The sequence below is a fragment of the Thalassophryne amazonica genome, chromosome 7, assembly GCF_902500255.1.
Source record: "Thalassophryne amazonica chromosome 7, fThaAma1.1, whole genome shotgun sequence".
Lineage (NCBI taxonomy): Eukaryota > Metazoa > Chordata > Actinopteri > Batrachoidiformes > Batrachoididae > Thalassophryne > Thalassophryne amazonica.
Window position 1 is genome coordinate 83619156 of NC_047109.1, and position 13514 is coordinate 83632669.

The window sequence follows — 13514 nt, forward strand, 5'->3', positions numbered from 1 at the left end:
TCAAGACAGTCTGGAGTTACCTGTAAGTGCTGTGACAGTTAGAAGATGCCTGTGTGAAGCTAATTTATTTGCAAGAATCCCCCGCAAAGTCCCTCTGTTAAATAAAAGACGTGCAGAAGAGGTTACAATTTGCCAAAGAACACATCAACTGGAATATTTTGTGGACTGTTGAGAGTAAAATTGTTCTTTTTGGGTCCAAGGGCCGCAGACAGTTTGTGAGACGACCCCCAATCTCTGAATTCAAGTCACAGTTCACAGTGAAGACAATGAAGCATGGTGGTGCAAGCATCATGATATGGGCATGTTTCTCCTACTATGGTGTTGGACCTATATATCACATACCAGATATCATGGGTCAGTTTGGATATGTCAAAATACTTGAAGGGGTCATGTTGCCTTATGCTGAAGAGGACATGCCCTTGAAATGGGTGTTTTAACAAGACAATGACCCCAAGCAAACTAGTAAATGGGCAAAATCTTGGTTCCAAACCAACAAATTAATGCCTTGCAGATGTGAAGAAATCATGAAAACTGTGGTTATACAACTAAATACTAGTTTAGTGATTCACAGGATTGCTAAAAAAAGCAGTTTGAACATAATAGTTTTGAGTTTGTAGCATCAACAGCAAATGCTACTATTATTGTGAACACCCCTTTTCTACTTTTTTTTTTACTAATAGCCCAATTCATAGCCTTAAGAGTGTGCATATCATGAATGCTTGGTCTTGTTGGATTTGTGAGACTCTACTGAATGTACTGGTACCTTGTTTCCCATGTAACAATAAGAAATATACTCAAAACCTGGATTAATCTTTTACTCACATAGCACTACTATTATTCTGACACTACTGTATGTCATGGAAGTCCATAATAAGTTGTGTGGAAGCACCAGTAATGATAGGGGGGAAAAAATCCCACAGAAACTGGAAATACTTCAGTTGAACTGTGACTTTAAGCTGGTCAAAATTTTAATATGACATATGACATAGAAAATCTAAATTATAACTTTATATGATACAATATATTTTTGTCTTAATCTAACTAAGAATTAAAAAGTTCACATATCAAAATTGTAATTTAAAAAGTCACAATTTTGACTTGATATCAGATAATTCTGACTTTATATGCCATATTTATGTTTTAGAGAAGGTCAAAATTATAAATTTACATCAGCATTAAAACATATCGGTTGGTGTGCTTGTTTCCAGTGTGGATTGTTCCTGGTTTAAGGCCACCCCTTCCCATTCTCCATGTAATGTGGCGTTCCATCAGGAAGGGCATCCAGTGTAAAACGTGCACCAAATCAGCATGCAGATCCACCTCACATCTGCTGCTGCAATCCTGAGTGAAACAAGGGAGAAGCTGAAGGGTCAGAATTACAAATTTAAAAAGTCATAATTTTGACATTTTGTCCTTGTAGTTATGACTTAGAAAATGGTGGGTTTTTATCATAATTAGGATTTTGCAGCTTTTAATTATGATTTTATCATTTATGGCGTATAGTCAAAATTATGACTTTACTTTGTCTAATTAAGATTTGGACAGTTGATATATTGAGTTTTTAAATCAGAATTATGATTTTGCAGCTCTTAATCATGGCTTCATATCCCACATTTATGACTTAAGTAAAAATTATGACTTTACATCTCATAACGGAAAGACTTAGAAACAAATAATTATGATTTTACAGCGTTCAAATTCTTTATTTCAGTATTACTTTGAAAGTCAAAAGTGTTAGCTCTATATCTCATAATTATGATTTAGAAGGTCAGATTCTTTTTTTTTACTTTATATCATAATTAAGACTTAAAACTCTAAATTATGACTGTTTATTTCATAATCATCACTTTAAAACTCAAAGTTCCAACATTATACCATGTAATGTTTATGACATGAAAAGTAAGAATTTCTACTTTATATATCTCCTAATTAATAAAACAAAATGTGTACATAATTATTCAGTGGGATATCTCTCATATTTGAACATGTGCTTCCTCTGAGACACACCCACTAAACAGGTGACGGCACACATGATGTTGTCCCTCCCCCTTCCTTCAGAAAGGAGATTTAAAGTGACACGCCCAAAAACAGGTCGTTTGTTATTACAGACCTGAAACTGGAGCTTTTAAGTGTTAAGGATGTATTTTGGGCTTGAGACTTGTGAAAACGTTTTAGAGACAATATGCATAATATGACCCCTTTAAAATGTGTTCATTGCCTTGACAATCACATTTCCTCCTGCCTTAAAACAAGTTTGACGGCAAAATGAGCAGTCACTAATTTGGTGGTGAGGTGAAAGATGTCCCGCTCCTTTACAAATGCTGGATTAGGGTTAAAAGCTGCTTTGCAATGTGCAGAAACTTGTAGTTCAGTGTGAAATAGAAAAGCGAGTTATATTCCTCTATAGTGATGCTGTGTTTTCAATGTGAGTTTTGAAGTTTATGCTTAATTCAGGTTATGGATTTGCTAGGTGAGATATTTGTTTACATGCTTTGTGCCTCTGTAATGCTGTTTTAATGTTTGCTCCAATCACAGTATGCCTTAGTCATGTTGCTGTGTCAAATAAACACGTTTGTTTTTGCAGCAATCTCAATAATGTGTCCTCCAGTGTTTTACATATAAAACTTTAATCTTATATTGTGTTACAACATGATGATGTTTTTGACTTGTGGCGATCACAGTAATAATACAACCTGTGAGAAATGGACAACAGTGTGTGAGTGACTACACGTGTCACCTTCAGTTTTCCCCTGAGCAGTCCTGCTTCAGACCATCAGTTCAGTGTTGAAGAGAACTGAGGCGTTGTTTTCGTGGCGGATCCATCACATCAACCGTCGCCACACACACAGCCAGGAAACGCTCTGCCACACGCACAGCAAGAACAGTGAGTACTCTGCTCGTATCCGTCTTTGTGCAGGCTCACAATCCCATCAAAACTCCCAGCATGACCTCGGAGCTTCACTCTTAATGTTCTCACATCTGTGTGGAAGCTTGTTTACGCCACCAGGAAATATCAAAGAAAAAGATACGAGGTCTGTCCATAAAGTATAGGTCCTTTTTATTTTTTTCAAAAACTATATGGATTTCATTCATATGTTTTATGTCAGACATGCTTGAACCCTCGTGCGCATGCGTGAGTTTTCCACGGCTGTCGGTGACGTCATTCGCCCTGTGAGCACTCCTTGTGGGAGGAGTCGTCCAGCCCCTCGTCGGAATTCTTTGTCTGAGAAGTTGCTGAGAGACTGGCGCTTTGTTTGATCAAAATTTTTTCTAAACCTGTGAGACACATCGAAGTGGACATGGTTCGAAAAATTAAGCTGGTTTTTAGTGAAAATTTTAACGGCTGATGAGAGATTTTGAGGTGATACTGTCGCCTTAAGGACTTCCCACGGTGCGAGACGTCGCGCAGCGCTCTCAGGTGCCGTCGTCAGCCTGTTTCAAGCTGAAAACCTCCACATTTCAGGCTCTATGATCCAAGGACATCATGAGAGAACAGAGACGTTTCAGAAGGCGGTGCGGCGGCACAGGAAAAACACCTCCGTGTTGATAACCATTTGTAAAATCCAGGCGGCTTTTGATGGCTTTCAGTGGAGTGAGTATATGAGAAATTGTTTAACAACTGGACATGTTCCAACTTGTCCTTAAGGCTTCCAACAGAGGTGTTTTTCCTGTGGCGGAGCGTCGCGGCAGCTGCGAGCCGACGCGCGGACCCGTCCGCACGTCTTTCATTAAAAAAAATCTCCTTAACAGTGGAATATCCGGAATAAAATGCTGAAACCGACTTCTTCTGAAACTTCTCTGTTCTCTCACGACGTCCTGGATCAATAGAGCCTGAAATGTGGAGGTTTTCAGCTTGAAACAGGCTGATGACGGCGCCTGAGAGCGCTGCGCGACGTCTCGCACCGTGGGAAGTCCTTTTTAAGCGACAGAATCACCTCAAAATCTCTCATCAGCTGTTAAATTTTTCACTGAAAACCAGCTTAATTTTTCGAACCATGTCCACTTCAATGTGTCTCACAGGTTTAGAAAAAATTTGATCAAACAAAGCGCCAGTCTCTCAGCAACTTCTCAGACAAGGAATTCCGACGAGGGGCTGGACGACTCCTCCACAAGGAGTGCTCACAGGCGAATGACGTCACCGACAGGCGTGGAAAAACTCACGCATGCGCACGAGGGTTCATGCATGTCTGACGTAAAAACATATGAATGAAATCCATATAGTTTTTGAAAAAAATAAAAAGGACCTATACTTTATGGACAGACCTCGTATTACTGAACAATATGAAAAATATTATGAGATACCAAACTGAAATCATAATAGTCAAACCGGACAAAACGGTGGTGTAGTGGTAACAGTGTTGCCTCACAGCAAGAAGGTCATGGGCTTGATTTCCACCTTTGGCCTTTCTGTGTGGAGTTTGCATGTTCTCCCCGTGTTAGCGTGGGTTCCCTCTGGGTGCTCTGTCTTCCTCCCACATCCAAAGACATGCAGGTTGGGTGGATTGGAAACTTTAAATTGTCCGTAGGTGTCATTGTGTTTGTCTGTCTATTTGTGGCCCTGCGACAGACTGCTGCCCTGTCCAGGGTGAAGCCCAACTCTTGCCCTATGACTGCTGAGATGGACTCCAGCCCCCAACCCATGACCCATAATTGGAGTAAGCTGGTTTCGAAAATAGATGGATATTCCTCAAAATTTCAACTTTGTATCTCATGATTTTTATACCATGTTTATATCCTTTATTTAGAAATTCAGAATTTTGACTTTTATTGCATAACTATGATTTTAAAAGGTCATTATTTCATCTTTTTATAAAAATTATGACTTTATATAATGCCTAAATAGATCCTTGTCATTTGATTGGTGGTTTGTATGTCATGTGATATGAATCATTTGTCCCATTTGCTATTTTGCTGTACAGTATTTACCGTGCAATTTTGGTTCCATACATTTTGTGCCATTACATGCCGCTACCACTGCACGCTCACACTAGCGGAGATGGCACTTAGCTTAAAAACAAACATGGCGGAGTTTGTTTTGGTGACAGACAACAGTTTGAACAAGCTTATTGACTGTGCTCATTCTTCTAATACACAAAAAACAAAAACAAATCCAGTACACCCTAAGCCATCTGGAGGCATTTGCAGTATTTGCTGGGACATCTCTAGCTGAAGTACAAGCATTGTCAGATGAAGAGCTCAACAAATATCTGGCATGATTTTTCGCTGGACTGAGAAAAGCAGACAGCAGTCTGTACATAAAGAAGTCAATGCACAGCATCAGCGACAGACTACATCGACAGGACTGTTTTTGCAAGTTGATTGAGAACAATTTTGGATTGGATTGCTATTTCAAGTTTGTGTTGGACTGTTTGGAACCTGTTGACCTCAAACGACCAGTGACGCCCACCAAAATGTAAGTGACTTTTCTCTTGTTTATAAATGAATAAATTATCAAATAATGAGAATCTATTTGAGGCATTATATAAAACAAATAATGAATGTTTTTTCATTCATGCAATGGAAAGAATATTTCAATGGAAATAATGGAAAGGTGTTATAAAAACAAATGTTTTTTTCATTTGTGCAATGGAAAGAATATTCCATCTTTCACCTCATGAAATATTCTTTCCATTGCACAAATGAAAAAACGTTCATTATTTGAATAATATGTCATCATGTAGAAAGCCAACATTTTGATGTTTGAATGTCATAACTGACTTTAAAAAGTTAATTTTTTACATCTCCTTCTAATGACAGTATTAAGCCAGCCTGACACTATGCGATTATGTGATACAAATGCGTGTTATGGCAGGATCATACAGAAACGTGTTGTATTACAGCATATATATATTTGTCTGATCATAACAATTCCAAAGAAGTATAGTTTGTTCTATATATGGTTGAAGGTTATGGGGTAAAAATGGGAAAATTGTGACAAAATCCAATTTCGCTTTGTACAGGGGTTAACAGCTAAGGTTGCTACAATTTTAGTTTTAAAAAAGATGCAAATTATTGGTTGACGCAACTGGATTAAAAAGGGAACAGTCTGCACCATCTGTTGTACTTCAGCCCATTCACACAGAGATAAGTGTCGGCGCTTTAGAAGACTCGCCAACACTCTGTCGCAACGCCCTTAAGAATACAGTTGCAGCCACATGTATAAGAGTCTTTTGCAAAAGGTACTGATGCACACAGATATGCACAATGGTGGCAACGTTGGTGTGTGACAGCTGTGTATATGTGGCATGAATTTATAGGACTGTCATCCTTTTTGCCGTCACTCGTGACGGAGCTGTCTGTGGTTCTGGACTGTAGTGGTTTTTGTCAAAGAGAAAAGATGATGTGTCTGCCACAAAACGTGCATGTCAGTGGCAACACATGCTAGTGCCAGTCGTGCTTTTTTTGGTGGACACGCTATGAAATACACACATACAGACACATTCTGAAACAGTTCTTTCACAATGCACCACGATATATATATATATATATATGTCTCATAGACAGACAAAGTCTGGTTTGTTTGGCTAGGGTGAGTGGTCTGAGGCGTGGGCGGCACCGGGCTGCTAGCACACATCTGGTTCAACTTGCAGGGTATTGTGACCAAGTGTAGAAAAGATAAAATAAAGATGAGTCTAGTCTTTTTGGAGCAAAGGCTTATTCACTGTTGATGAAAAGGTTGTTTTATATTAAGCTTCCTAATTGACAGATTTCTAAAATCAGTGTGTCTATGGTGCAGAGGTGCACAGATCACAGATCCACAGAGGTGCATAGAGGCAAGGCCACATTAAGTCTCCATATAAACAAAACAACACTGACCAAACATCACTGATACGACTGTTTAATGTTATATTATTATTACTACTTGGATAATACAGTCTTCATTTAGCAACAATTGGGTTACAAACAGCTTTGGTTTCTGGCCTTATTGACAGATGAGAATCGTGGCCGCTAAAGCACCAAAGCCGCAAAAATTTTCCTCTTCCTTATCATGCAAGCAGTATGACCCATTAATAAATCCCTTACTGCATAAATTATTCGAGTGACACAGGCTTTATATAGGAAGGTGGAGTGATTGCCTGAAATTCTCCTTATTTTGCTGCTTTGGAATGCACCATATTCGAAATGCACAAATCCATGTAATTTGCACCTTTATCTTTATGTACAATGATCAGAAATTACCCCAGATTATGTTAACATTATATGAACACAAGTGTCTGTGAAAGGAGTTTTCTGCTGTTTATGTCCTGGCACTGAGCACATAAAAAGATGCATTTGATAAACACACTTTGCGTCTTTGGCTCAACTACGTTATTGCACGCAAAATAGTCCACAACTCTGAAAGCAGGTTAAAAACTAATTAAGTAATTCATCCAAACATGTCTATATGTATGCTCTTCATAAGCACTGCTTTCCCATTTCCAGCCCCAGTGTTGTTCATCTTTTCTTCTTCTCACATCCTCCTCCTCAGAGTGTTTTTTCCTCTCCAACTTCATTTTTGCATTGTTGACATATGCGCCTCTGCAGCATAGAGATGGTATCACTGTGACACACCAAAACAAACCATTCCTGCAGTCTAGAGTCACCACGTGTAGTTTAAAATGTTCAGGAAATACTCTACAACTGATTTTCTGTCCATCACACATCATGACACCCATTTTTCTGTGATTTTTGAGTGATGTGCACACCTGCCACATTTTGTGATAAACCTGTGGCAAGATGGTTGTAACCGTGTGTCTCCACCTGTAGTAAGTTTACAGCCCATCACACTGAAACGCGGACGAATGGTCAATTTTAGATGCAGGAAAAATGCATTACATTTTGAAGTTGATTATGACATGGCTGAGTATTCTTTCTCACTTTTTAAAACTGTTGTTAGCACAGCCAGATGCTGCCTTTCTTTTTATTAATTGGTAATTTCTCAAAAACAAAATTGTTGATGTTCCTGACAGCTGTTAGTTATACATACAGTATTCCATTGCAGACAATCAACTGGATTTTTTGCTGATTGTGTTGGAGATTTTTTTGAGGGGTAATGTTGGTCTACAAACATGCAGTGTTTTAGTTCTGATGCACAGTTCCATGATTGCTGGTTTCAGTGGCGCTATGTGCTGCCCTTCCACTTTGAAAGTCTTTTTTGTTGTTCTTTTTTAACAAACCTTTTAGAGCGCAGAGCTGCTCCCTGCCCAGCAGATGAGCTGGACATCACTCTGTTCACGGCTCTGGAGTCAGAGAGCGATTCTCCACCCTGGCCTTCCCTACACATAAACATGGATAAGGTCAGACATGTTCCCAAACCCTGACCTCTCATTGTGCCCACACGTGATGTCATCCATGTCTCCTTACATTTTCTCCCTGTTTTTTTTAAAACAAATTAGCAAAAATAAACTTTTTTCATGTTGTCATTATGGGGTGTTGTGAGTAGAATTTAAGGGGAAAAACATGAATTTACTCCATTTTGGACTAAGGCTGTAAGATAACAGAATGTGGAAAATGTGAAGCGCTGTGAATACTTTCCTCATGTACTGTAAGTGTTGTGGGGGTTATATTGTTCACACTGTTGAAATAAAGTTGATTTCACTTTAGGGAGAGGAGAAGCAGCTGTCCGAAAAGTCTCTGCACCCTCCTTCCTCTCCAGCGGTGCTGCCCGACCATCTCAAGTGTAACATCCTCAAGGCCCAGATGGAGGCAGCTTTCAGGGTGCGTACTGAAGTTAATTTGCACTCATTGTAGTTTTGTGTGGCACATGTATTGTATCTTAGAGCACTTTGGGCTAGAATTTTATTTTCATCTTCTCCTCCCCTCTGAAGAAGGAAACTCCCACTACACCTCGAGGAAAGAATTTAAATGGGAGCCTGAATGGCAGGTCAGTGCTTTTCTCGTATCTGCCTGCAAAAGTGTTGATGATTTACTCTTTCTCTTGCAATTCTGACGTGTGCCTGTCTTAAGGAATCAGAGTTCATCTCAAGACTCTGCTGCTTCCAGCCTGACCGCAGACAAAACGCCGCAACGACTAGCTCGCAACCTGACACCTGAGAGGTCGCAACCCAAAGCCAACCCATCATCAGAGAAGTCGCAACCCAAAATCAACCTGACGCCTGAGAAGTCACAACCCAAAGTCTATCCGACACCTGAGAGGCTGCAACCCAAAGTCTACCCAATGCCCGAGAGGCTGCACCCCAAAGTCAACTTGACGCCTGAGAGGCTGCAACCCAAAGTCAACTTGACGCCTGAGAGGCTGCAACCCAAAGTCAACTTGACACCTGAGAAGATGCAACCCAAACTCAACTTGACGCCTGAGAGGCTGCAACCCAAAGTCAACATGAGCAACCGCAGAAAACGTCTGGTCAGACAGTTCAGTTTGTGAGTACTGATTAAGTTTGAATGTTTATCCTCAAAGGACACTGCTGCCAGCTGGCACCCAACTGTCTTGAAATGAATACTCCTGTGAGTCTAGTCATATGTAGGCCATTGGTGCCCAAGCTAATTTCAGGATTCCATAGCATGCAGCAGATGACAGTCTACGACCCTCCCTGGAAGGGACACTGGTCTGATGCATGTTACTTCCCCAGCCAAGACTGGTTCCCATTTACAGCTGTGTGGACTGAGACAATGCAGATTAAGTGTGTTGTTCAAGGGCACAGACAGGTAGTGTGAGCAAGAGTCAAACTTAGATCTAGATATTGGCAAGCCAGCTACTTGTCTACTAAGCTAGTACACTCCTGAGAGTGATAGAAGCAAAATCAAAGCTGTTTCTGCTGTTTCAAAATGACTATAGTCTGCCTGGCACATAAGTCACACAGTGTGTCGCTTTGCTAATTATCAGTAACCACGAAGATGAAGATAATCTCCCAGAAGCCCTTGCAGCCATCTCCTTGGAAAGCACAGCCAAGTCATGCTCAAACAGCTCATTGGACAAACAGATACAGCCGTCCATATACCCACAGGTAACCTGTTCACAATATCAACAGGTTTTTCGTGCACCAATTGAAACTCCAGAGGGGAATATAGCTGTTTGGCTGTCATTCAAAATACATGCATATGTATTTCAGGTGGATAATATACCAACACTGGAACTGGGTAGTCCTTGCTGTCCTTCTCCTTTGCCTTCTCCTCACCTCTCCCCTTACTACCATTCCTCCATTCCTCACCTGGTCCCTTACCTCGCTGCCCACACAGACAGGTAACGTATGTCCTCACTCATCTGTGCAATTCGCTTCCATTGGGTTCTCAAACTGAAACAAGAAGCTATTCCTCCACAAAGATTCAAAACATCCTTATTGGGATGAACACTGAGATTTACTAAGGGTCTGTATCAACGGTGTCACCATGTTTCATGTAAATAGGTTCAGTAGTTTTTGAGTAATCGTGTTAACAAACAGAGATGGGAGTGGGTGAGGGTCTGCATGGCAAAAGCAGCACAGTGGCTGAGTGTTTAGCACTGCTGCCTTACAGTGAGAATCCAACCTGGTACTTTCTGTGTGAAGTCTTCATGTTCTCCCTGTGTTTACGTGGGTTCCCTCCATTCCAGAGGGAGCAGACATGAACGCTGGATGAACTGGAAACTCTGAAATTGACCGTAGGTGTGAGTGGGAGCGTGAATGATTTTGTCTGTGCTGTGATAGACTAGCAGCCTGTCCAGATTGTACTCTGTCTTTTGCCCAGTCAGTGACTGCTGGTTTAGGCTCTAGCACACCTGGTCAACTGGTCAGAATGTTCTCTAAGGTGCTTCTGTAGAATGTAGTGAGGATGGATGGGGAGAGGTGGGCTCTCCTCATCCTGCGCAGGAAGTACAGACACTGCTGTGCCCTCTTGACCAGTGACGCAGTGTTTATAGACCATGTGAGGTCCTCTGTTGACCACCTCCACAACCACGTTGTTGAAGTGGAGCATGACTGGGCTAGTTCTTCCTGAATTCAACAATGTTCTCTTTGGTTTTGTCCATGTTCAGGATTAGGTTGTTGACTTTGTACCAGGCCACCAGCTGCTCCACCTCCTCTCTATAGGCCAGGCCATTGTCATCCCTGATGAGGCCCACCAATGTGGTGTCATCCACATACTTCATAGAGTGGTTGGTGACAGCACTGAGGACGCAGTCATGCGTCATCAGGGTGAATAGCAGAGGACTCAGGACAGAGCCCTGAGGGGAACCTATACTGAGGGTGATCACACTGGTGGAGCTCTGTCTGACCCGCACTGACTTTTAGCTATTTGTAGTGTTAGCATTCTTTCTTCTCTTTGTATTTTCTATATTTTTTTGGATGATAAACCATGTTAGTGAACTGTTTCACTTAGTGCATAAAGCAGAACATGTTACCCAGTGGTGAGCACAGTTCCGCTAACAGCTAATTAGCAAAGCTAAATTTTTCATTAGCAAATGAGCTTTTCCGCAAACTTAGAAAAGCATTAGTAGATTAATTAGCTTGCACGTAATTGAGTTCTCTTGAGTCAGCTAACATTTTTTTGTATACAGTTTTAACAGTTAAAAACATCTGTAAATCCTGAAATCATTTTTGTTCCTGTTGGCGTTTACAGACCTTACAGAGTTGATGTCATGCCCAGTTGCATTACTGAGTAATTTACCCAAATGCGCCACGATTGTTGGTTTGAGCTACAAGCCTGTCTGTTCCATAGAGCACTTTATATAATGCCTGAATTGATCCTTGTCATTTGATTGGTGGTTTGCATGCCATGTGATATTGATCATTCGTCCCATTTGGTATTTTGTTCCATTTACTGTGCAATTTTGGTTTTATAAGTTTTGTATAATTGCCCGCCAGGACCACTGCACACTCATGCTAGCGGCGACAGTGCATAGTTTCAAAACAAACATGGGGTTTTTATTGTCATGATTTTTTGCTGGATTGAGGAAAGCAGATGGCAGTCTGTACATGAAGAAATCAATGCACGGCATCAGATATGGACTACATCGTCAGGATTGTTTTTGAACTATCTGTTTTTGCAAATGGCTGAGAACAGTTTTGGACTGGACTGCTACTTAAAGTTTATGTATTACCATTTGGAACAGCTTGACCTCAAAGGACCAGTGATGCAAACCAAAATGTAAGTCCCTTTTCTCTCAAATTAATGAAATTAATGATATCAAATGACAAGGATCTATTTTAAGTGTTATATAAAACAAATAATGAATGTTTATGAATGCAATGGTAAGAATATTTCATGAGGTGAAAGATGGAATGTTCCATTCAACTTGGCTATACCTGTTGAATGGAACATTCCATCTTTCATTCACGAACTCTCTCTGAACTCTTCATATGCAGCCGACATATCATTTTCAAGGTTTTCAGCGAATCAACGATCCATCAGTGAGAATGTTGTAAGCAGACGTTAACAGCTGTTTCGGGTGTGGGCCTTAAACTCCTCTCCTTTCATTAAGAAACATGAGACTCTCATTCAGAGGACACCAGGTCGGTGTCATGAAGGCTGGTTTTCTGCTACGAGACGGTTGGTGGGGGATTAGAGCCCCCATTCTCCCCAAAACAAGTCATTAGCGATTACATTTACTCCCAAACTGTAAAATTTAGGTAAAAATGTTGCATAGTTTCCCCTTTAAATATTTTCCTGTGTATACTCCTGTGTATATACCATTAATCGCTGTCACCAAAGTAGCAAAAACATGAAGGGGAACAAATGCATGACCGGTGATGATAGTGTAATCTGCAACCTCACTACTAGATGTCTCTAAATCCTGCACACTGTAGCTTTTATTAATTTGTAACCAAGGATGATTAGCAACTACAGTGATGGATGCTGCAAATAAATTGTGCACATTTATATTTTTAAACATGACATGAGGTCTCTATTTACAGTGGGGAAGAAATGAGGTTGGACAGAGAGAAGATACTGAGAGCCCTTCTGATGACCGAGCTCTGAGAACGTGAACCTGGACCTCCTTGACATCTTCATTGTGCACAGTAGAGCCATTGTTAAGTGGAAGCGGACATCCCAAAGTTGTTGGCTGCATGCAGCATTTGTATATTTGCATAAAGACAACTCTTATAATTGCTTAATTATTTCAAAGGACAGCTCTTTATATCCGTCACAATGATCCTGTACAGATGATCACACTAATCCAGACTGAATTAATTAATGAACTGATTCACGCAATATTGACACATGACTGACATGACTGGTGCTGTCTGCATGATAAATGTGTTCCAAAATGCAATGCTGATGATTTGCTTTATAACCACTGTCATGAACACTGTGTCCATATTGAAGCTCAAACTGTTTTTAGACATCGACTGTGAAAGGCGTCAGGCCAACATGTCCGTTCACTTTCAACTCACTTTGTTCAAAATGTAGATATTATTAATATTCAGATAACAGAAATTGCTTATCATAATTTATGCCCTTGCTGTATTTATTTTAAAGTCTCACACAAGTATTTTAAAATGCCATGAACATGGGACCATTTTGTTTTTACGATCCTGAACTACATAAATTGAAGACTGATGTGGCAGAGAAGTATGTGATGGTGGTGCAGCATATGTACA

The 13514-nt window shown here is 40.5% G+C and overlaps 1 protein-coding gene across 1 annotated transcript in view; it reads left to right on the forward strand.

The window, feature by feature from the left end:
• The window catches only part of epb41l4b (erythrocyte membrane protein band 4.1 like 4B), a 62572-nt gene extending 49386 nt beyond the window's left edge, over window positions 1–13186 (forward strand). Inside the window, 10 exon segments of the mRNA XM_034174856.1 lie at window positions 2744–2795; window positions 2797–2884; window positions 8164–8276; window positions 8584–8697; window positions 8808–8863; window positions 8947–9234; window positions 9301–9360; window positions 9824–9944; window positions 10050–10180; window positions 12828–13186. Coding sequence (XP_034030747.1) covers window positions 2744–2795; window positions 2797–2884; window positions 8164–8276; window positions 8584–8697; window positions 8808–8863; window positions 8947–9234; window positions 9301–9360; window positions 9824–9944; window positions 10050–10180; window positions 12828–12891 — 1087 coding nt within the window. The 3' untranslated portion in view covers window positions 12892–13186.
• The last annotated feature ends 328 nt before the right edge of the window (window positions 13187–13514 follow it).